The sequence below is a fragment of the Ammospiza nelsoni genome, chromosome 2 (genome assembly GCF_027579445.1).
Source record: "Ammospiza nelsoni isolate bAmmNel1 chromosome 2, bAmmNel1.pri, whole genome shotgun sequence".
Lineage (NCBI taxonomy): Eukaryota > Metazoa > Chordata > Aves > Passeriformes > Passerellidae > Ammospiza > Ammospiza nelsoni.
In genome coordinates this window covers 47,059,884-47,083,004 of record NC_080634.1, presented here as the reverse complement: position 1 = coordinate 47,083,004, position 23,121 = coordinate 47,059,884, and the positions used below count along the sequence as shown (strand labels likewise).

At 34.3% G+C, this 23,121-nt stretch overlaps 1 protein-coding gene across 3 annotated transcripts in view; it reads left to right on the top strand.

The window, feature by feature from the left end:
- PSPC1 (paraspeckle component 1) overlaps positions 1 to 23,121 on the top strand; it is a 58,900-nt gene that overhangs the window by 11,738 nt on the left and 24,041 nt on the right. Inside the window, exons 7-8 of one of the 3 annotated variants that reach the window (XM_059494029.1) lie at positions 15,897 to 15,954; positions 20,274 to 20,443. The exons of the other annotated variants lie outside the window; for them this stretch is intronic. Coding sequence (XP_059350012.1) covers positions 15,897 to 15,954; positions 20,274 to 20,443 — 228 coding nt within the window. The remainder of the gene's footprint in view (positions 1 to 15,896; positions 15,955 to 20,273; positions 20,444 to 23,121) is intronic. 3 annotated transcript variants of the gene reach the window in all.

Genomic DNA, 23,121 nt, shown 5'->3' with positions numbered 1-23,121 from the left:
CCCTGTAAAACTAGATGAGGAGAACATCCAAATCATTACTAAAGCAGACTTAAAGATTATAATAGTGAGGGAAAATTTGTCCTCACTATAATCTGTACGTTATTTATATTAGTAGTTTAGGTATGCTCTGCCTCTGAAGACTCATCCTGCAGGACTAACAAAAGAGTGCTATCAGAGGAGTCAGATTCTAAATTTTTTTGGTTAAAGGGTATGACTTTTTTTCTACCAACCACATCAGTTCAGTGAATGCAAACTGTGTTGCAAATGCTTTAGTTTCTCTTGAGTAGGATGCCTTTTACTATAAGAGCTATTCCTGGTGAGGAAATAATGAATAAGCAATTCACACAATGCTCTTTTACATTATTAAAACAACTGTAGTTTGCAGGAGGGGATTTTGCTCCCCTTCACAGGTGCAACTTCATACATCAATGAGAAATGAGCTGGTTTCTCAGCTACTTCCTGTGAAAGAAAAACCTGGTTTACATTCTATACCATGAAATTTTCTGTAGGGTTGTGAAGAATTTATTATCTATGTTGAGACATCCTGAGAGGTGTTAGAAAATAAATTATTTTGTCTTGTCAGCAGGACATTTTTCCCCTTGTCTGTCCCTTAGTTTTTTAGTAAAGATGGGGAGGAAGCAAAATAGTTCCTTTGATTTTATTAACAGGTGTGATTTGCTTTTGCTCACTGTGTTTTGAGGGACTCGCATCCAAAGTAGATGGTAATTTATTTCCATATGTTCTCACTGTCAAAGAAAACTGCTTTCAGCACATCTTTTCTTCAAGGAAATGAAGACCAAGGATTCAGAACTCATACTGTCCTTTAGTGTTTTCCAGATATTATCAAACATAATTGGGGAAATAGCATGTTACAGTTGTCTCATGTAATTTAGAAATAGCACTTACTGATGACTTCTGTAGTGCCAAATATGAAATTTCACATGACTCTAATATCCTAATGTAGCATCTTTTGGGGTTGCCTGACTTTCTGACCCTGTAAGCTACTTGTCAAAATCTCCTGGCTCCTGTGAGACCCGTGATTCTTGCTGCAGGGAGCTGCCATAATAGCAAACTGGAGAGCCAACCCACAGCTCTGGGATGGCAGTAGCTCCCTCAGATTCCATTGCTGTTAGGAAGCTGTGGCCTGTGTTCTGCAGCTTGGAGCAGGGAAAACTAGATAATGTTGGCCACCACAGCCTTTACTGGTTTATTCTTACATCTCTCTTGAGATAGGAGTGTTTAGTCTCTGTGCTTAAATTGCTTACCACAGTTTGTCCATCCGTGTTGCTTATCTAAATTTTTAAATTCCAAACCCTACATGAGTAGAAACTGTTAAAGTTGGTGTGCTGGACTTGGCAAAAATGTAGGATAAAAGGCGGAGAAGAGTGGTTCAAATGGGAGTCACTTCAGTCACTATGCATAATTTTTATGGCTTTTATATGTCAATTTTTTTTAGGTGAAAGGTAGAAGAGTGCTTTGGAGAAGTGTAGCTTTGCCACTCTCATGCATTACTGAAATAGTGTGTTCATATGGACCTAAGTAATACACTGCAAGAATATATACATGTAGTTTTGCAGTAACAGCCCTACAAAAAGCTTTTAAAATTAGATATAAAGGACTGTAGAGTACAGGTGTTGTTTTTAATCATCTTATGAAATTGAAGTGGCATATACAGTGATACATAATGAAAAAAGATATTTTTAAGATTAGTCTTTAGTGTTCTGGTTATGTCTCAGGTTTTACTTCTCATGCTTTTTAAAGCAGGAAAATGGAAACAAAATAGCGAGTGATGTGTTTACTTTCTTTAGCACCAGTTTCTAATCAGGGCAGCAGTGTGACTAAGCATTTTTTAGATGCTTGTTTTAAGATGTATTTAGATAACTAGTTGTATAGTGTGAATGAGAGTTGAAAAAGCCTTTGCATTTTGCAGCAGAGAAAAACTGTAAGCTTTTTCTGGAGATTGCAAAATGACACATGAAATCTGATTTCAGCTTAGAATTTCTTATACAACTAATTCGTTTTTATTTGTTCTTACTAATACTTGTTTACTGTGAACAGATTCCATCTTGCACTTACTTCTACTCTCAGATTACTACTGTACATGTACTGGGAAAGTTATTCTCTATTTTCAGAGATTAAAAGTTGACTCTTGGTGAGAATTGCATTTTTTGATACTGTTGGATAGTACTGTTGGATAATTTTTTTACCATATCAAGTCTTGATAAACTTTTCTGGCATTATACCTACAACATAGTAAAGTCTTCTGCCAACAATGTATTTAGCAGGACAATAATAATTGTTTCTAATCATTGTTTTTGTTTCTTAAAAGCTTTGAAAAGTAAGCTTCCTTCACTTACATCCTATCACTTTTTACTGGTCAGTCTAAAACAGGAAGATAAATGGTAAGTGCAATGGCAACCAGAATTGGACCCTCTCATGTAAGGCTGCAGTATTAGGCTTTCCTATTGAAAGTTTCTATCTGTGTTTTTTCCCTAACTCATTAAACTTGGATTTATTAAAATTATAACTACTTTTGAGAAACATCTTGTAATCAAGTTTAATGCAGGTAGCAGTTATTTGATTTTATTACAGATGATAAAAATATTATCTGTGAGAGGATTTATTTTCCTGGAGCATTCTTGTTGCTGGTGATGATGAACATTAGAAATTTGATTGCATTGATTGTTAATATAATGGGCAGCCTGATGATGCCTAAACAATTTATTATTCTATTTGTGTGATCTCTACTAGATAAATTATGAATAAATACTTTCATATTGGTTAGGGGTTTTCCCTTCCTTTCTACAAGTCAGTTAGTTGAAATGTGCTGTTATAGCTCAACAATTTATATGCATTCTGATTTCACAGTAGCTTAATTGGGAAACTAATTTTCCAGTAGTATTTTGCTAATTTTTATTTTGCATACATTCTTCTGGCTGAAAGAGGAACTTGATGATGGTGATTTATTTTGCAACAGCACAAATATTTTTTAAATAGAAGATACTTCTGAGTGCCAGTAATACATTAATTACTCAAATATGCAATGGTTATTATCCAGTTATGGATGGCTTGCTTTGATTTACATTGTTGAATTTCAATCAGAGGCATTCTACAAAATAATTCTTGTTCCAAGACCTGCTTTTATTTGTGTCACCAACTTAGTGTTTTGCATTTAGTGTATTAAAATAGTTTCTATGTGTCTAAAACAGAGACCAAAAATATGTAGGAGTTGTAGTCCTGGTTTTATGTGGATGGATTTACTTCTGTAGTAACACTGTGAAATAGTGTTGGGTGGGTATTGTACTTAGTGAAGCAATAGCTGTAATACCAGCCTTAAACTTACCTCTCTTCTTACTGGTAGTTTAAAGAGGGAATTGAGATTTTTGGACATCCTTGCCTACTTCCCTCCAAGGAAAACCCCTTTTTGAATGTGTAAGGGACTGTTTCCTGAAATTTCTTCAGTTTCAATTTCTGAATGCTTGCTGTTTTTTTCATGTAAGACTTTTTCATATATTAAATAGTTTTCTTTTGAATCTCATAGTCTTTTCAGGAATTATTACTAGATGTTGTTTTGCTTTCCTTTAGTTTTTCTTGCAGAAGCATCTTGCTCTCAAGTATGGTGAGTAATTATCAGCATAATGTGTCAGCTGCTAAAGCAGTGGAGATGCTTCAACAGCAGGGATTGTAGTGGACTTGGATCAAAAACTCTAAGACAGATGAGAGCAAGAAAGTAGAAAGGCACACTGCAAAACAGCAATGATGTTTATAGCTTCAGGAACGCTATCACAACATAGTTCTTGTTCTAAGAGTTTGGTCCTTTGGAGCAGTTTATATAGTTTTCAATTTCTTACTGTTTGGAGCCCTGTGGAGGCATGTCTTATCCCTCACTTCTAGGTTTACTTGCAAGTTAAGCATTAGGCATGTTTTAAACAAGACTGTCAGATTTCCATGAACTTCAGTAATTCAGGACTAGATTTTTGCACTTCTTGCCTGTTTAGGAGAATAGAGCTGTGTTTTGATCCTATCTTTTCATAGTGTTGTGCTCAAAAGCTCCAGTAATGTAAGCAGTTAGAATTTTCACTGAATGGTGATTTTTTTTCTTACCTAACTCAAAACTAAACTGAGGCAGATGCCCAATAATAAAATAATGAAACATTTCTAAGAATCTTTTCAAATTTGATAAGTTTTCTAACAATTAATGTTGGTTATTTTATCCTGACAGCCTCGTATACTGAATGAAGCTAATGGTGGTAAAGTTGTGTGAGTTCATATGAATAAAATCTGTTTCTTGCTGCTTTGTAAAAGCTCTTCTGTAGAGTGGGATTGGGTGAGATGAATTGCATCCTTACTGCAGTCCAGCATATACATAGTTCATGTATGACACCTTAAAGGCTTTTAAAGGTAAAACTAGCTTGGAAAAAGACAAATCATTAAATGCAGAACTAAAACACAGCAGCCTGACAAAATACTGCTTTTCTTGGCAGTGGTTTTATTTCTGTGATCAAGTTTCTTCCTATGCATAAATCAACACAGGATAGGCCTTTAACCAGGCATTCTATCAATACATAGTTTGTGGTTTTGTGGGCAGTCTTGGTTTTGGCAGTAGCACTAAATTATATTTATTTTTTCATGAGTGATGTACATCAGTAGACAAATTCTTAAATCATGCGTTTCTTCTGTTCCGAGATGTTTCAGATACTAAATTAGTTGCTTTGGGCAAGAATAATACTTCCTTAACAAGCCTTAAAATATTCAATTTGTATTATTTTCAGCAACTAAATAAATTATTTTGAGCCTTTAATTGCCTTGTCAGGTAAAAAAAACTTTAGCTGTCATATCTGCTTTTAGTATGAAAAGACATTGCATGGAAATCAATGCAGATCTTCAGGTATCTTTTTGTAATGTATTATGTGCTTATATGTATTAAGTGAAGGTGTTTGAGGAATAAGTTCTTTTGGTTGTAAGTATTTCATGACCATTTTAGGATGGTTCATAATTGTTTTTCTAGGTCATGGTTTTATGTGTGTGAAGGATGCTACTTAAAGTAATTTTTCAGTAACAGTTTTTAGGCAGTATGATACTTTTGTATTATATTTAGGAGACTAAATATAATACAAAAGTATTGTATTTGCAGTCATCTTCTAAATTGGAAAGTCCCAATGTGTACTTTATGTGAACTCACAAACAGAACAAGTGACTATTCACAAGTAATTTTTATAGTTTATTCTGCTGTCAAATGTGCAGTAATCTCCAATATGAATTTAGGTGTCGTGCTACTGCTTTTAAGCTTTCCCAAATTTGTTCTTTTCTACAGTAATTGATAGAGAATTTTCTGTCCATGTTCTTTAGATTATCTGGTTTTGTTTATAACCTTAATTTCTCTTAGTAAGACTGATGATTGGGATGCTAAAATAACACTGTCCAGATGCTGCTTATGTAATGGCAAAATTACATTAGTCATCATCAGTCTCAGTGTTTCATGAGGCCTCAGCTGTAGCAGATGCCATTTTTATTCAATTATTGATGGAAAGACCTCATATGCATCTATACTTGTTTGTAGAATACTCCATTTGCATACTTGACTTTTTCTGTTTGATGGCTAAAAATGAAAAAATCTAATCAAAAGCAGATTTTATATGCCTATATTCTAGATTTTACTATTATTTCTGAAAATTGTTGCTGCTCACAATTTGAAATAAATGATAAATGAAATGAATGATAAATGAAATCATCTTATTCAAGTTGGAGTTCTTCAGTTTTTCATATTCTGCCAAGCAAGAGTACTTAGAAAATAAGTAACTTAAAAAAATTATTGATGTGTTTGATAAATGCCATATATATTTGAAGAAGCTGAAATTAATGTTTGCCTTAATAATTTTCATTTTTTCTTCCTCAGCTACTGGAGTTAAGTTTGACTTGGAGTTTGTACACGTATTTACCCAGACTAAGAAGAAACTAACTTTCAGTTTCAGTTGTCTGCTTGGTACCTATTTCGGACTCATCCACCTCTCTAAATCTTGAGATCTTGCTTGGTGGCACTGAGACTTGCAATCAAAGTACATTCCTCTGCTTAGAGCAGTTTGTCTTTGCTCAAGGGATCTGGGTTTAAAGTAAGAATAAAATGCCCAAGAAGCACTAAGTGTGATTTCTGTAGAAATAGTATTTTTGCATGCAAGGAAACCTGTTAATGGGTCTGTTGCATAGTGTGGAGGAAGCCTGTGTAGTGACCTGGTTTCTGTCTCTCAAGCCAGTGCCTTCCACATAGTTTTTTTCTTAAATGTGACCTTTTGATTAGCCTCTAGCATTTTACTTCAGTAGCTCTCATGGAGCAGAAAATATTAATAGTGGTAATGCAGTAAACTGATAGAAATAAATATAAATTTACTTAGTGCTGTTACTTGTCTGTTGAAACCAGGATGTTGTTTTTAAAATTAAAATAGTTATTATTTTTCTCATGAATATTTCACAAGCCTCCTTGTCAAATTATTTTTTCTTATTACTGGAGGTAGTGCTTGTTTTGGGTTATTAAATCATCCATGAGGAAAATGGAGTTTAAATCTGATACTTCTGACTTCCATCAAGTACACTTTAATTGTGCAAAGATTGGGTATTACTTTCCAATTAATTAGCACTTTTAATCAATAGTAGGTTTTGGTAAGAAGATGAGTTTCAGTAGAACTGTTTTGTAACTAATTTTGTTCAGATGGGGAGTTCAGTAGAAACTGAAGCCTAAAGAGTCAATTAAATATATTTGAGATTTGCTATTCAAAGATGTTTCTGCCTGAACATAATCTTAAAATCACAGCATGGTTTGGTTTGGAAGGGGCCATTAAAGGCCTCTAGTTCATTGCCTTCTGCAATGAACAGTGGCATCTTAAGCTACTTTAGGTTGCTCAGAGCCCCATCCAGTCCTTAATGTTTCCAGGGATGGGGCATCCACCACCTGTCTGGGCAACTTGTTCCAGTATTTGTTTGCTCTCATTGTAAAAAAAAAAATTTAAGTTCCTTTCACGTAGTTGGAATAGCCACTCTTAGTTTAAGGTTATCACCCCATGTCCTGTCACAATGGGCCCTACTAAAACATTTGTCACCGTTCTGATTTCCTACGGTGGCTGATGGCTCATTAGTTTAGGCCTAGAGTTGTGTAGGATGAAAGAGTGCTTGCATTAGTTTTGTTCTGTATATGACATGAAGCTCTTACTACAGGTCTCAAATGCAGTTTGGGTTATCTGCTTGTGACAGGATAGCTAGTAGCTGTCTGTTTTAAGAATAAGACAATATAATGTTGAAATTAGGCTTTGTTTATCTTCCTACATGCTTCTGTATTTTATAATACTTTTTAAATGTTATTTATTTATGGAGTCTTCCTGTTTGTTTCCCCCACCATTTCTGAATCATTAAACATTTGTTTTAACTATAGGGGAACTTCTGAGTTTAGGTAAGAACCAGCCATTCATGTTTGTCCCTGTTGATTGGGTGGTCCCCATTGAGTCCCTATCATAATTCTGACCTTTGGGTTTATTGTATGTAAATAAAATAGTAGTTTTTGCTGGATATTTTTTATGAAACCAGACAGTGTAGCTTAAGAGTATGTGAGCTTGGGTTAGGGTATTTAGCTAGAAAACAATGTTTCTCAATCTGTTTAAATTTATTCAGATGACCAGTGTTTTACACATTTGATGGAAATACTAGGATTGTCTGGTATAATATATTATTTTCATCAGACAGAACTTTGTGCAAATGACAAGCATCTTCCTCATTCAAGTCTGCTTCATGTTGCACCAATTTTACAGGAAATGGCCAACAAGTTGTGTAAAATAACTGTGGAGTTGGCTTCCTGTAGAAAGTTTCACTGATGCTTCTCTGTTTTTATTATGTTTTAGTGTGCTGTATGTGTGGACAGGCCATAAGTTAATTGGGAAAATCTTGAATGTTGAACTGTTCTGGTTGTAAGCAACATCCATAGCATCTACAAAAGGCATTGTATGGGTGCTAGAAGTTTCTCCTACAGGACCTCTTTGTAGGATTGAAAGACTTTGGCTTTCAGCTTCCTTTTAACAAATACTTGCATATTCTATTTACTTGGTAACTCAAGTGGATTATGAGTTAACAACTACAATTGGACTGGCTTTTATGTTATAATTTATTTGGCATATATAATATCTACTTGGTGAGGGAAAAATTGATATTAGAGAAGTCTGGCAAAGAGCTATGTTTAGTGCACTGTGGCTGTAACTAGTGGTGCCCTTAAGTTGATTGTGCAGTCTTATAGTTGGCACTTCAACTAAGAAGTAGGTTTTCACATAAACATTCCATGATTAAGAGTATTCTTGGCTGATTAATTTCTCTTGTAAGTAAACATTGATGACTTTCACTGCATTCTACTACTTACCATTGAATCTTGCATTTGGGGAAAACACTTTTTTTGACTCCATCCAGTGTTCACTCTTTAAAATATTTGTATAGATTTGGGATTTGTGCAAAGAAAACATAACAGTTTGGGAAATCTATAGTGCAGCATTGTTCTGTAACTCCTGATTTTCAGTTTTGTATTTTAGTGCATTTCTGCATGAGGGTAGAGTTAGCCCAGTCTTTGTTACCAGTTAAGCAGTCCTTTCAAGTCCACCCCTACCATGGTAAATAGTGGCATGCATCTTAAATCATTTGCAGCCTGCCAGGTTGTCTGTTTTGATACTTATCCACTCTTTTGACATTTCTTCAGCTCATATAAAACCAGAATAATTCTAAGATGAAATTCTCTGATATGCCTTTGAGATTGTGAATATATTGTGAATGTAGTGTAATTGTTACATGTCTCAGTCATGAACTTGGTGATATGCTGTATATTTCTTCTAGAAAGTACTTTTGTGGGTAAGTAAACAGTAAAGTGCCTTTGAAAAATATTTGTATTATGTTCAGCTGTTGATCTCTATTTAATTTGTAGTTTGAATTTTTCTACTATTACTGGAAAAAAAGAAACTAACAGAAATGGGAGAAATTTTTTAATATTTTGGTTCCATGAATCTAAGGTGCCTCCTAACTCCAGCAGAACCAGATTAAGTGGCAGAATTGAAAAAGTTGCTATTAAGGGAATTGATATAATGGGATCTCATTTTTCAAAGGATTTCCAAATCTGTTGAAGGTGGTTACCTTCTCTAAGCACCTTTGTCTTGTGAAAATTATTTCTGAATTTTAGCTTAAAATATTTGAGAAGCAGATTTTTACCTCTCTTGTGAGTCTTAGTTGTTAAATCAAGGGGAAAATTTGCCAGAATAACTCTGTGCTTGTTTTCTCTCAAATCATCAACAGCAAAGGCATTTGGAAAAAGTATCCTTGTTTGCAGTTACATCCTCAGAGAGTGCTTCATATACAGTGAAAGGATATGGTAGGATTTTTCTTTACCTGAACAGATGATGTAGTGATGATTTGAGGCACAGAGTTAAGATACTCTGATTTTGGTCCTAGCTACTGTATATATATGCAGTTTGTTTAGGGCTTGATTTTGCCCTCTGTGTACCTTTTTTTTCCTAGATGATGAGTAACTTTTATCTCAAGTTACGAGAAAATGAAGTAAAGTTTTTGTCAGTTTTGTAGATCTTGTATATACAATGTTGTACTGTATTTTAACAAATGAAAATGAGACGTGGTAGAAATGCTCACAAATTATATTAAAGCAGTGGCTTAAATGCAATATTAAAATTCAGTGAAGGAGCAAGTAACTACAAGACAAAATAATGAAGCAGAAAAGATATAAATTGCAACATGGAACCAAGTTCTGTAATCAGCAGAATAGGTTCAATGGTGTATCTTGGCTTCTTTTAGACTATTTTCTTCCTTGTTAACAAGTTGGATTGTAATTTGCATTTTGAGCTGTAATACATTCTGAAAGTATGACTTCTTGTGTAAAACAAAGCAGTTACTTCGCTGTACATTAAATAGTATTGTCTTTCACCTTTAGGATTAACCTTTTCTTTAATCTTTAGGACTATTAAATGTTGCTGGTTTGTGATGTATCCCCTAAAGGTCTTTGTATCGAGAGTCATGTTAGTGTAATTAAACTGCTTTCTTTTCCAATACTGGCAGTTTAGACCTGACTTAAACATTATGTGAGAATTGAAAGGAGGCTAACTGTAGTTCAGAAAATCAAAACATTCTGGGAGGTTCACAGCTGTTTAACAGTTTACTGTAAAAGAATTTTTAAATAATAACTTCAATTTACAATGCTAAATACTTTTGAGGAGTTTTAATTGCATTTGTTTAATTGAGTGTTTTTTCTCTGTGGGCTTTAACTGTCAAGGACTATCCTTAGCAGCTGATGCAGAAGGAAAATGAGATCCCATAGGAGTTGAAGACTTTTTGTTCTCAGAACTAAAAGAAGAGAACAAAGATGTAGTGCATAGAGGTTTTTCACAAATACATCTCTATCCTTTTGCTGTTAGTTTTGAAAGAAATTCCCCTCTTCAAATAAAATTGATACTTCCTTTCCAATCTTACTGAAAGGACAGGAATACTTAAGAAATATGTTAAACTAGTAATAATTTCTTTTGTAGTTGTAGATTTAATAGCATTAGGAGTGTTTTTCCAATTTGTAGCATTTACTGGAATATGTCTGTGTGATTGTATTTCATGCAATGTGTATTCCTGATTTTACCTGTGTGATACTTCTTTAATGTTGAGGGTTTTTAGTGTTGGAACTTAATGAGTCATCTCCATTAGCTTTATTCATGACCTGAGTCAGAAAGCAGTAAATTGCCTTCATCTCCTCTGGCCACCTTAGTATGTTTTTTCAAACATTGAGGCCTGGTGACAGGTATTAAACATAATGAAAATTCTTTTCATTAGGATTCCTATTTAAAAAACAGGACTCTCTAGTTTTTATGTATGCTATATGTTTTATAGCTACATTTACTATAGTTGTTATCTAGTTTGATATATTTGTGTAGATTTGTGTGAAGTAAGAGAGTTTATATTTTTTTAGACTCTTGGGTGAGCACTATCCTCAGTTCTTAGAGGTTGGAGTAGTTTAGGCTGGAAGGGATTTTTGGAATCATCTGGTATGATGCCCATCTCAGGGTAGGGATCAGCTCTAAATTTAGATTTCAGTGCTCAAGAACACATAAAAATCTTGGATTTTGAAAGATCAATATTTGTCATGTAAAATTACTTACTGGTATTGTATATGAACTCTGTGGGGGTATTGTAACTTTTGGATCTTACATAGAGATCTTAATTGAGGAACAAACTGAAGAGGGAAGGATGACAAGAAGATGGAAGAGAAATCTTTTATTACTTTATCTTCCTACTGCTACTTAACTTCAGTGCACTTGTCATTCGAGTGAAATAGTGGACTATTCTGAGGAAAAGACACATAATGCAAAATCAAAAGTATACCCCAGATTCTAGTTTTGATTAAGAACTAGCAGCTTTAATAACTTGTATGATTTATGCCATTAAAATATAGGTGTCTTTCAATAAGTTACAATTTAAGTAAGGTTCATGCCTCATTAAGAGGTCTTTGAAAAGAATTTTTTTTTTCCAGAATGAACTTAATGAAATAAACCAGACTAGAAGGGAGTAATGAATTCTAGTAAGAGGCACAGAAATGTCATACCTGTTTGAACAAATATATAGTCTGCTGCAGAATAAAATTCAGTTTTCATGTTAATGAAAAAAGTGAGAATCAGCAGCGCTGTTAATTACATTTTGCTCTACATGCACAACCTAGATAAAGTGCTAATTAAACGGTTAATTTTCAAGTTTATGGGGAAAGTGTTCTTTTCTTACTAAGGCATTTTTTGGATGTCATGTCTTAGCATTATTGTGATTACTGTACTATGAAAGGTAAGTAAATAGTTGCATGTTTGTATGGTCTGCCATCATAACATTTCTGAGATGTTGTGCTTTTTTGCTGTTCTAAAATTTTTCGTGCCGTATTTTGTTCATACCATAATTTTTGACAGTTTTGTTACCATGAATATTGCATCACTTGGAGACAAGATTAATTTTTGCTGGGTTGCTGCAATTGCAAGGCCTATTTTTAAGGAGGAAAAGTAGCACTGGTGTGTCAGTTAAAAACGTCAGGTTTATGACTATTTGTATTTTTACTTGCAGTGTGACCTGTATCAATTCTTAGGTGTTTTTCAAAAGATTTAGTTTCATAGTTTTGTAGATCATTTAAAAATAGTGTAATATTTAACAAACTCAGAAGAATCATCTTGGCTATTCTCTGTATGTTTAGACTGCTATATCAGTGTGGTAAGAGGTGTAAGAACATAGCACATGATACACCTCAAATACTTTGGAAAACTGGTTTCAAGTATTTGGTAAAAAGGGGAGAATCCATACTATATTAAATGTTAAATACATATTTTGAAAACTGAGTGTATTCAATATTTTGTTGTAGATCTACTTTTTACATTTGATGTTAACATTAGTTGGCATTGTGAGAAATACAGTTTTCAATGTTTCTGTCTAAAGTAATTAGTAAGTATAATCCTATAGTTGCCATCATAGCAGTTTTTCTAAAATATTAATCAGATGAATTGGACCTTTTTGAAGGTTGTCTGCATTAGTGAGTTCTGAAGTATTTGAAAAATATCCTGGCAACAAATAATTTGGAAAAGTTTGAGTTGTGTAAACAGTGCTTTTACAATAGGACATTTTTTGTTTGCTGATTTAGTCTTTTTGATAATGGTTTTTTCTGATTTTCACAAAGTTTAACTTTTGCTTTCCTGCACATTTTTTGTCTTCTTTTCTTCCTGTAACAGCATGTCATCCATTTTTCTTCTCTTCCTGTTAAGATCAATTTCCCAGGTATGGGTGACTTCAGAGGTTCTTAATCACCCCACATATTTCTCTCTTAAGGATTTAGCCCTGTTCTCCTCGGGCTGCTCAGTTTTAACTCCCTGTTGTCAGTGGCTTTGGGGGAAGAGTCTGAAGCAGGCTTCTACTGAACAGAAGAATAGGAAGTAATTTAGTGAGGAAAAGAACTTTTGAGAATGTAACACTATCATTGTTAAGCTCTTCAAAAGGCTTGAGTATCTGAAAATGAACCTCTCAGATGGGCTGGAATTACCAACCAGCAGTGGTTCAGCTACTGTGTCAAACTGCCTGTTGGTGTTCCTTTCTGTTATATTTTGGGCAAAACTCATGGACTAGTTGATTTAACTTACCTGTAGTAACATGTTTATGCTCACATTGTAAAGAGCTGTCTAGGATCTGATTTGTGTGTGACAGGACTGAATTTTTGTTACCATCCAGGACTCCTCCAGATAGAATTTTTGAGTACATCAAGCATCTCATGTCATAAATGATATATACTGCTTGCTAACATTTGAAATTGAGTATTTTTTCTGTCAGGAAGTGTAAAGTTGCTCATTCTGTGTTACAAGTTTGGAATAATTTTTCCCGTGCTGAAAAGTCAAGGGAACATGATATGTTTTGTATGTGCAACAGTAGGAATAAATATAAGCAGCAGCATCTTAATCTTGAAGTCATGTTAATAAAGTAATAGGCAGCAGAGACCTTAAGGCACATTTATTTATTATCAGAGTCTTGATTCTATACCTGAAATGTTGTTTATACTGTATTAATTCAACACTGAAGTTAAAGCTTGAAAAATGGCAAATAATTACTTCATGGTTTTTCTTACAAATGTTAAACTAGACTAAACAAAAGTAGGTTCTACCTATCTTTGGTGTACTTCTGTTAACCAAAGACTGGTAGCATTTCAAGACAGGGAAAAAATGGTGAATTGCTAGGAGGAAGACTAGTGTATTTTTTAAGGAAAGTGTACATCAGAGCTTGCATATGCTTCTGTCTTTAACAAAGAAAACTAGTTCTAGTAACTAGTGCAGCTTTACAAATCTGTACTTAACATCTTTATCAAGCCAGTATTGTACTTAGCCTTGCATTATGGCACTTGTCACATTAAAAAACAAATACCAACCAACTTGCAGTTTAACCTGAGATGAATTAAGTAAGGTTTGTGCCTACTGTAAAGTCTGGTGCTTTGCTTTGCAGTGGAAGTTTGTCACGGCTGTTCATGATGTGTCAGGTTTTCACACAAGCATATAGGCATACACATGTGCACACAGTGTGACTGGTGTAACTGATAGCCACGGTGTTTCCCTGTCCTTTTGGGCCAGGGATGATACACCACTTTCCCTTCTGCTTCCTGATGTCAACACTGAGTTTTACAAGCAGACTGATAATCAACGTGATTGTATGCTGATTTGTGACTAACTCATGTCAGTTTATGGATATGCTTATCCTGATGGGGCTGCTGGTTTTACTTAAAATGTCAATTGATGTTACTGTGAGAGGTCTGTCAGAGTAAGCTGCATGTTCTCGGATAAATTTTTAATGTGGGTTCTAGCGTCAGAAGAAGAGATCCTCCTTAGTGTTCCATCAATGGCCTTTTTTAGCCGGACTTTAAAACCTGCCTGTGTCTTTTAGTTACCAGACCTTATTTTTCCACCCCACATTAAGCTATATTCTTTTGAAAAGAGTGTATACTCTTCTTACGTTAAGTACTTTTTCCAGGTTAATATGACTTACTACAAACAAAGTTGTTGATTTGAGAGCTCTTTATCATATATCCCATGGTATTTTTCTATAGCAGGATATTTATAAAACTGTTGGTTCTGTTCTGTCACATAGTGGTGTCTGCTGCTTCAAGTGGCTGAAGATAGAAGACTCATGTTTGGCATCCCAAATATGATTGACCAAACCAGACTTTGTGAACCTGTACAAATACAATGAATGTGTTTTGATGTATTAGTATTTCCATGTAAAAGTCACTTATAGACAGATTTAGTTGCCTAGTATGCAGATTTCTTTTCAAAGTGTATCTGATCTTAGGCTCTTAAATCATAAGTGGAATGGTTTTTCAGAATGAGGTAATTGTTTTTGAGTTTTCTTATTCTCAGCACGTGTGTGTTTGTTTACTCAAGAGAAGAATGCTTGTTAATATTCCTGTAGAAAATTAAGGAGAATTTTTTTTTTATAAATTTCATTTGGTTTTGTTTTTGAACTGTGAATTTGTTCTTTTTGATGTAAACAGAAATTCTAAAATCCCTTGGAATTGTCTCTGCTAGAGTATTTTGTTTTCCCATAGGTGATCATTTTTTTGCCACTCTGGGTACTATCCTTCGAGTATTGTTTCACAGCAGGCTGGGGTTCATGTTTAGTAATGTCAGAAAACTTTTGCTGTTGGGTGACTGACCATCAATTGAATCTTGATCAATTTGATGTGTTATTTGTTTAGTGTAAATGCATGTCACAGTTTCTGGTGACACTACAGTTTTATGCTGGTTTTTAAAGGATGGTCAGTATCTGAACTAACATCAATAGCAAAGTATAATCCATTAAAAAAATACACTACCAGCAAGTTAAGTCAAAACTATTTCAACAATGATGAATTGGTAGGTTGAATTTATATACCATAATATAATACATCAGAACTTGGTTTTCAATCAACACAAGTATTTTTGAGTCATTAAATCAGTTTGAGTATTATTGAACCTTTGGGCGAGTATTGTAATAAGACCTGTTTGTTTACAGGTAAACCAGAAATATTTATTAATTAAAAACACTCCGTAAAGATGGATTCATTTGTGGTTGATCACATAACTATTTGGGAGCTTTAGACTGCTGCATCTGATAAATGAAACTTGGGGTGTTTAACCTTTAACCTTTATTATGCAAAAATATACAGCATTGTTCCCTTGAACTTATTTATCCCTTTGATGTTATAAAAACCATTATACATCCTTGCACTGTTTTTGATCAATGGAAACTTTTAAACTTTAACATTTTTATTTTCATGGAGTAAACAGGAATGTTTCAAGTTCTAAGAATGATAGGTTGACCATGAAAACTATGTTTACTTTCAGAGAGAACAGGAAATGAGAATGGGTGATATGGGTCCTCGTGGAGCAATAAACATGGGAGGTAGGGATCTGAAGGAAAAAGGCTTCTGTAATGTAATTTTTTTTTCTTTGGGACTGTACATATTACTCAAGCACTATTAATTACTGACAACTGGTAAAAAAGGAGTAAGCAATATCAGAAATAAAAAAACCCCAGCATATATATTGCTTTCAAGCAGCTTTCCCCCCCCCACCCCTGGTGTATCTTTCTTTTACTGCTTTGACTATACATGGCAAAAAAATGATGTGCAAGTTAAGAGAAACAAAAATCAGGGACAAGTGATGCTCTGGGAGTTATCTGATACAAAAAAGGCATCTTATGTTAAAAAAATATTTGGCATTGTTTTGGAGGGACCATCTATTCAAAGAAATTATGACTGTAATTGCATGTAGTGAAATGATGTAGAGGTTAAAATTTGCAAGTTCTTCTTGATGTACTTGGTGTGGTAAATGAATAACATGCTTGATGTTCTACCAGTTTCCTCTGAGTCTGTTATTTGCAAATATCCTCTGTTAGCTCTTGCAGCTTAAAATACTGTCATTGCTAAAATCTATTACTGTGTAATCTACTACTAAAAGCTAGTATTGTGTAATAGAAAAGTATAATTAGTGCTTGCTCCATGTATGCAGACTGAAACACTTTGGAATCTTACTTACCCAAAATATCTGCTTTTAAACAAGACTGAAACTTAAAATATTTCTTCAAAACCACCAAATCTAACTAAACTGTGTGAACTGTTCATCTATTGGAAGTGTCCTAAGAGTAGTTTAAAATAATTTAAGGTGGTAATTAAACGAAAAGTAATAAAACTGTTTTCCCATATATTTTAAAATTGGAAGTGCGTACAAAACTCAGTAATTTCAGTTGACATTTTGAGTAATGTGAATTTTTAGAATAAGAAATCTGCTTCAAATTTTGAAACACATTATTCATTATTTCCTTGCATTTATTGAGACACATTTTTAGCTGAAAACTAGAGAGGCTTGTGCTTTCAGGGATGATGAAAATTATTTACAAATAATTCTGAAGAAGGACATTGTGAAGTTATCTACAAATATTAAACTGAAGCATAAATTGAGACTTAATTTCTTTTTTTATAGTTGTACTTTTGCATATGATTGCATCATACTTGAAAATTTCATTTTCTTCAGTTAGAAGACTCTTTAAATATTGATACTATGCCAGTTGTCCAGATTCACAAAATCCACAAAAATAGTCACAGTACTGTATCTGTGTGAAGTGGCCTCCTTTGAATGATGGGTATTTATAGATGCATTATTAAAAAAGTGCAGCTGTGGTGAGAAGTGAGGGTTTATTTTTAAGATATAAACAACAGGCTTATTAGTCTACCAACATGTCAGATTTCTTTATATTATGAAAATGTATACTTAAAGTGTACACTAAATGCCAAAGGTATTTCTTTCTATGTGCAGATTTAAAGTGTGTATTTACTGTAGTTCTTAACAGTGATTATTTGTCTTGCTTTCTAAGTTTTGTGTTACAACTTGATTTTAAACTTAATACTTTTAGAAATAAATTGTATAATCCCCAAAAAAGCTATAGTAACACTGAACTGCTACTTTAAAATATACATAGGAAATAAGTGTAGCATTTATTTCTGCAGAGGCTGGATTTTAAGTTCACTCATCATAGGGATTTTGGTTTTTTCCCAGCAATTAACTCCATTAGTACAACCAAAATAATTGTCCCCAAAACCTTACAGTAGACCTTTAAATAGTAGAACTTTAATTGTTGACAGTAGCCACCTTTCTTAATATTTCTATTGGAATTGTAATTTTATTTTTAACTTACCTTTACATGTGCCATTTGCGACTTTTTCTAATGTGGGACGGAGTGAGCTGGAATATCTCTAATAACTGAAATACCTGAATGGTAATTTTCTTAGAAAGCAGAGTACCTCTATGACAGATTCAATAAGTGCTGATTTGTGTAGAGCTGCTCATTTTTACAACTTTCTGTGACAGTTTCTTAGAAAATATGTATACCTCATCAAAGCATTTAATTGGATCTGTAGTGCTAAGTGCAGATTATGAACTTAAATATGTAAAAAAGGGACTTTTTTGGGGAACCATCTCTGCATTGATGGACTTTCTTGTTGGGTGCATTTCAGACATTTAGAGTGGACTTTTTCAGCCCTTCAGTTTGCAGAAAAGGGCTTTTTTTAAGTATCTGCATTGTGGCATGAACACTAATAACTGCTTTCCATCTGTTGCTGAGCACACGGTCCTGTAAATGAATTCCTCACATCAGTGTCCCACCAAAAACAAAGGACAATTAAGTGGTTAGCTCTTAGGGTCTGCTTTGGAGATAGGAGGATTTAGGAGGACCTTTGAGTTACAGCTCATCTATTGTAGTGGCCTCTTGCTGAAAGTATGCAGGGCCCCACTCTCTCTTTGCATTACACTCTGTAGTTTTGCTCCTTTCAGATCTGACTCTGCCTGAAACAGGATCAGAATTCTAGAGGTTTGATAGTATGAGTTGCTGTCTGCCACCCTGGGTACATATGTATGATATGGAGCGCGAGAACTTTGTGGCAGTTGACAGATAAGTGACAGTACCTGTGAGTGGCCACCTGGCTCAGGTTAATTAGGCTGATAAGCAAACCAATAGCAGGTAATTAGGCATTTAGTTAATGGCACTACTGCATGCACCTGAGTGCTGCTACCATCATGATAGTCCCGCAGAGTGCCTCTGAAAATAAAGGTTTCTCCTTATATTGGCAGTCTAGACTTCTTTTCCTTCTGTATCTAACTCAATGGGTGACAGTAAAAAACCATTTTAGAGCATATGCTCCTGTAATTTTCTTGAATTGTAGCCCAGTGTTCTACCTGCTACATGAACTGATCATGTGTATGGATAGGTAAGAAGCATCCAACATGAGTGGACCTTTGCTTTGACTTAATGTTATAGGGAGGAGCCTACAGGTTATTTCATTACTAAGCTCAAAGACTTCTACTTTTCAAAATTACAGGATTTCTGTCACTTGTAGTATACTTGTTTAGCACTTCTCATGTGCTGCTGTGTGGCATGCATTGTTTTTGCTAAGGAGTTTGTGATTGGCCTAACATATATATGATCAAACCCAGGTCTTCAATTTTAGCAGCAATATCTTGAATGCCATGGTTTCACTGGCTGCTGTGACATGGTGTTCTCCAGGCAAATAATTGAGATGTAATTTTGCATGCCTGCAGATAGTCACAGTACTGTATCTGTGTGAAGTGGCCTCCTTTGAATGATGGGTATTTATAGATGCATTATTAAAAAAGTGCAGCTGTGGTGAGAAGTGAGAGGATTTATTTTTAAGATATAAACAACAGGCTTATTAGTCTAGCAACATGTCAGATTTCTTTATATTATGAAAATGTATACTTAAAGTGTACACTAAATGCCAAAGGTATGCTTTCTTCCATTACCAAATTTTGGACGCATACTTTGGGCTGAAGAGGATGGATTTTTGTGGGGAATGGGAGGAATGCATCAAGACCAGCCTTGAAGTTGGTATTTCATAATAGTAAGATGTTAGGTGGGTAGAGTGTTTTATTATAGCAACACATGAAAATACAATTAAGGCATTTTTACCTATGTGTTCAGTAGCTTAGTGACTACTGGCAGAGTGATACTTCTTAGTGTAATATTACAGCTAAATGATCTCCTCAGAATATGTTTTCAAGATTTCCTTCTACCTCTTTGATTCAGACTTTGGGAAGAGATTGTTCTGTCTTTTCAAGTTCTAACAAAACTACTTAGTTTTCTGGTACTTATACCGTAAGAAATGACAACTAAATGCAAGATGTTCTTTATTCTATATTGCAAATTTATTGTGAAGTTGAGTACCATCTCTGTTATTGCTGTTAGACCTTTAGTCTTATCTACTGTACACTATATCAATTAACATACTGCTGGTGGAAGACTTCTTGCAAATGTACATTTCATCTGTTAAGATCCCTAAAGAGCCAAGTTGCCTTATAGCTGCCAATATCTGTAAAATCACTTGAGATTTTTGCAAATTTGTGGTGTGGATACTCCATGTAGATGCAGTATGAACATTTTGATTCCTGTACAGAAACTGTACAGCTATATTTAGCTGTAAAGGTTGGGATTTTCAAATACATGAGGCAAATTATGTAATGCAGAATAATAGAGATTATTTAAAATCTGTTTAAAAGCAGATGATTGAGATAAATGTACAGTCTCAAAGAATATATTTTTTTCCAAGTATTTGAAGTCTTGTACATTTGGCTTTATAAATATTGTAAATTGTTTGTTTGTTTTTGTAAAATTAAGATAGGACAGCTCTAAGTATAGATTGTTTTGCATAGATGCGTTTAGCCCAGCACCTGCTGGTAACCAAGGCCCTCCTCCAATGATGGGTATGAATATGAACAACAGAGGAACTTTACCTGGCCCTGCAATGGGTCCTGGTCCTTCCATGGGACCAGAAGGAGCTGCAAATATGGGAACACCAATGATGCCAGATAATGGAGCAGTGGTAATGTATCACAAATTTAATTCCTTTGAATAGCTGTCATGTCTCTTGGCCCATTTTTCTTACCAAAGGTATTTTCACGCTGAGTTAAGAATTTGTTACACGTTTTGGATCTGTTAAAAGTAATTGATAAAAAGTTTTCATGCAAATAATTTACAACCGGAAAGAGAAATTTTTTTTTATATTACTGTGAAAATCCTACTTCCTTTAGGGAACAAAAATCTCTAAGTTTAGACTTTTGCTGTTATTTTCTTTAGTAAAACTAAATTCTGTGAATTAGCCTGTTGGTATTTTTGATGAACAGTTAAATGTTGGAAGGTGCAAAGTGTGAAGATATCTTTGTGTAAACTATTTAATTTTTTAAGAGACTTTAGTGTTCTTTGTATTTCTTTTCTAACACTGTTAAACGCATGAGATTGACAGTAATTGTGCCACTTAGAAAATTGGTAGCCAACAGCTGTTGATAATTCTTATATCAATACAGGAAAAATAATATTGCCCAATTGCCTCTGGTAATAGGGAATGTCTTCTATGTGTCTGGGATTTATGATCAAGAGCAGATAGGCCATTGGATGCAGTTAAAGCACTAGCCATTCTTGCTTTATTTTCATAGCCAGTCACTTTTCCTAGCTGTAATGTCTTATGTAGAGAAACAACTGTATAATTTGAAATCTGACTTTTACATATTTTTCAGTACTGTTCTGATACTAGATTGGTGGTGGTGTGATATAATGGAATACATAGTATTAACAGTTAGCCTGTTACAATTTTGTTGGAACACAGAAGCATTTTGTAGCTGTGTTTTTTTTAAATATACCTTCTCAACAGTATCTGTCTGTGATTGAGCAATCTGTATAAGGAAGTTAGAACAAAATCCTTTGTTCCATAGAAGAAAATGAGATTTTGATTTTGCACAAAATACATTGTGGGTTTGGTCTTTATCAGATGAAAAGGGGAGAGTCTTATTTCACATCATATGAGCCAGCTCATTTTATCAGTTGTGCCATTACTCACAAAATGGAGAGCATGCTATTCACAAAATACTGAATTTGGAAATGCTTTTGCTGGAGACCACTGTGTTACTGGTCACCTTGAGAACCATCTTTTGTGATTATATAGACTCTGAAAAAGAGGTATATGGAAAAGAACGTGGTATTATAAATCACAGTACCTAACTTAAACTGTTGTTTTTCTACAAAAAGTCATTCCAGGTATGGAAATGTAGGAAATAAACTGACACTTCAAAATGCATGTTTAAAAAAATTCTTTTTCCTTTCATTTTCTTATGCATGCTTCTGAAGGATAAATTAGATTTTAGTGTTTTCTTCATTTTGGTCTTGGAAAATTTTTAACTTGGGAGGTCAGGCCCCTACAGAAAGGCATAGCCTTATTGTATTATTGCTGTTGTTAGAAAGACACTTAAAGATCCTTTCAGGGCTATCTACTAAAACACTGTAACAGTTATTTGCCACTGAGGGAAACGAATAATATGCTGTATAAATTACAAATTTCATGGTTTTGATTGGATATTTTTCTGAAGCCTCCAAGGGAAAGTTGTAGCATTCTCCCTTTTTGTTTCACTGCAGTTTTTGAAACCTGGATAGTCTTTGAACGTAACATTTTAAAAGTAGCTTCCCCCACTTACTAATGTAGGTAGTTAATTACAGCAGTTTTCTTGTTGGCTGGGAAGAGGGGTCCTTATTGGAAGGAGGACTTGACTGTTTGTCCAAAAGTCGAATGGTAAAAGGGATCAGGGATATGTAATAACTTACTTGTTGAATTTCATATCCATTGCTAACAAACTGGCATGCATTAAGATAATTTTAAAACTGTTTTTACCCAGTGCTACAGATTTAAAGGTGCTTTAGCTCAGTAGTATGTCTTTATGCAGCTCAGTGAAGTAACAATTCTCATACACAATGTTACACTTGAAATAATGCACATATATACAACCATGATCTGGGTTGCATGTACTTTTATCTATGTGGATAAAATGCTGGGGTTTTAGTTATGTATGCATATATATATCTATAAATTAGCAGATTCCAGAGCTCCTGAGCTCTACTACTGTCACTGCAGTTAGGCTTTCAGAGGAATTCTTTTCTGATTCAGGCATATAAATAAAGTGCTGGTCCTAATGTCCTCACTGAACTCTGAACACCTGGGGAGTTGATGTAATCTCTGTACAGAAGGAATTTATTCTGAAAGCATGACTGTCCTTAACTGGTGAATGATAAATTATTTCCACATCTGATTGTACCATGTATCTATGCTTTTAAGGTTTAGGTTGAGTTTAAAATTCTCCATGTGGGGTTCTATTTTTAAACACTTATATACTGAACTGTATTTGCTCAGATGGATTTTTTTTTTTACTTAGAAATTAAGCAAATAAATCTGTGTGAGGATATATACCCTTAGTAATATTAATCATAGAGCCAAGGAAAGTAAATATGGAATATTAGTTGGAATTTATCTCACACTGATATTTCAGAATGAACCTTAGTTACATAAGAGTTTTTTTATAAGCTAGGAATAGTCCAAAATTATGCATTTTGTCACTAATGTAGTTTTGTTTGGACAGAATTTCAGAATTTTAAAAGCCTTAACTAAAGATCTCTCAAGTGCCATGCAAAAGGCTAACTCCAGGTAGCATGGACTTGAAATATCCATATGTATGTGGG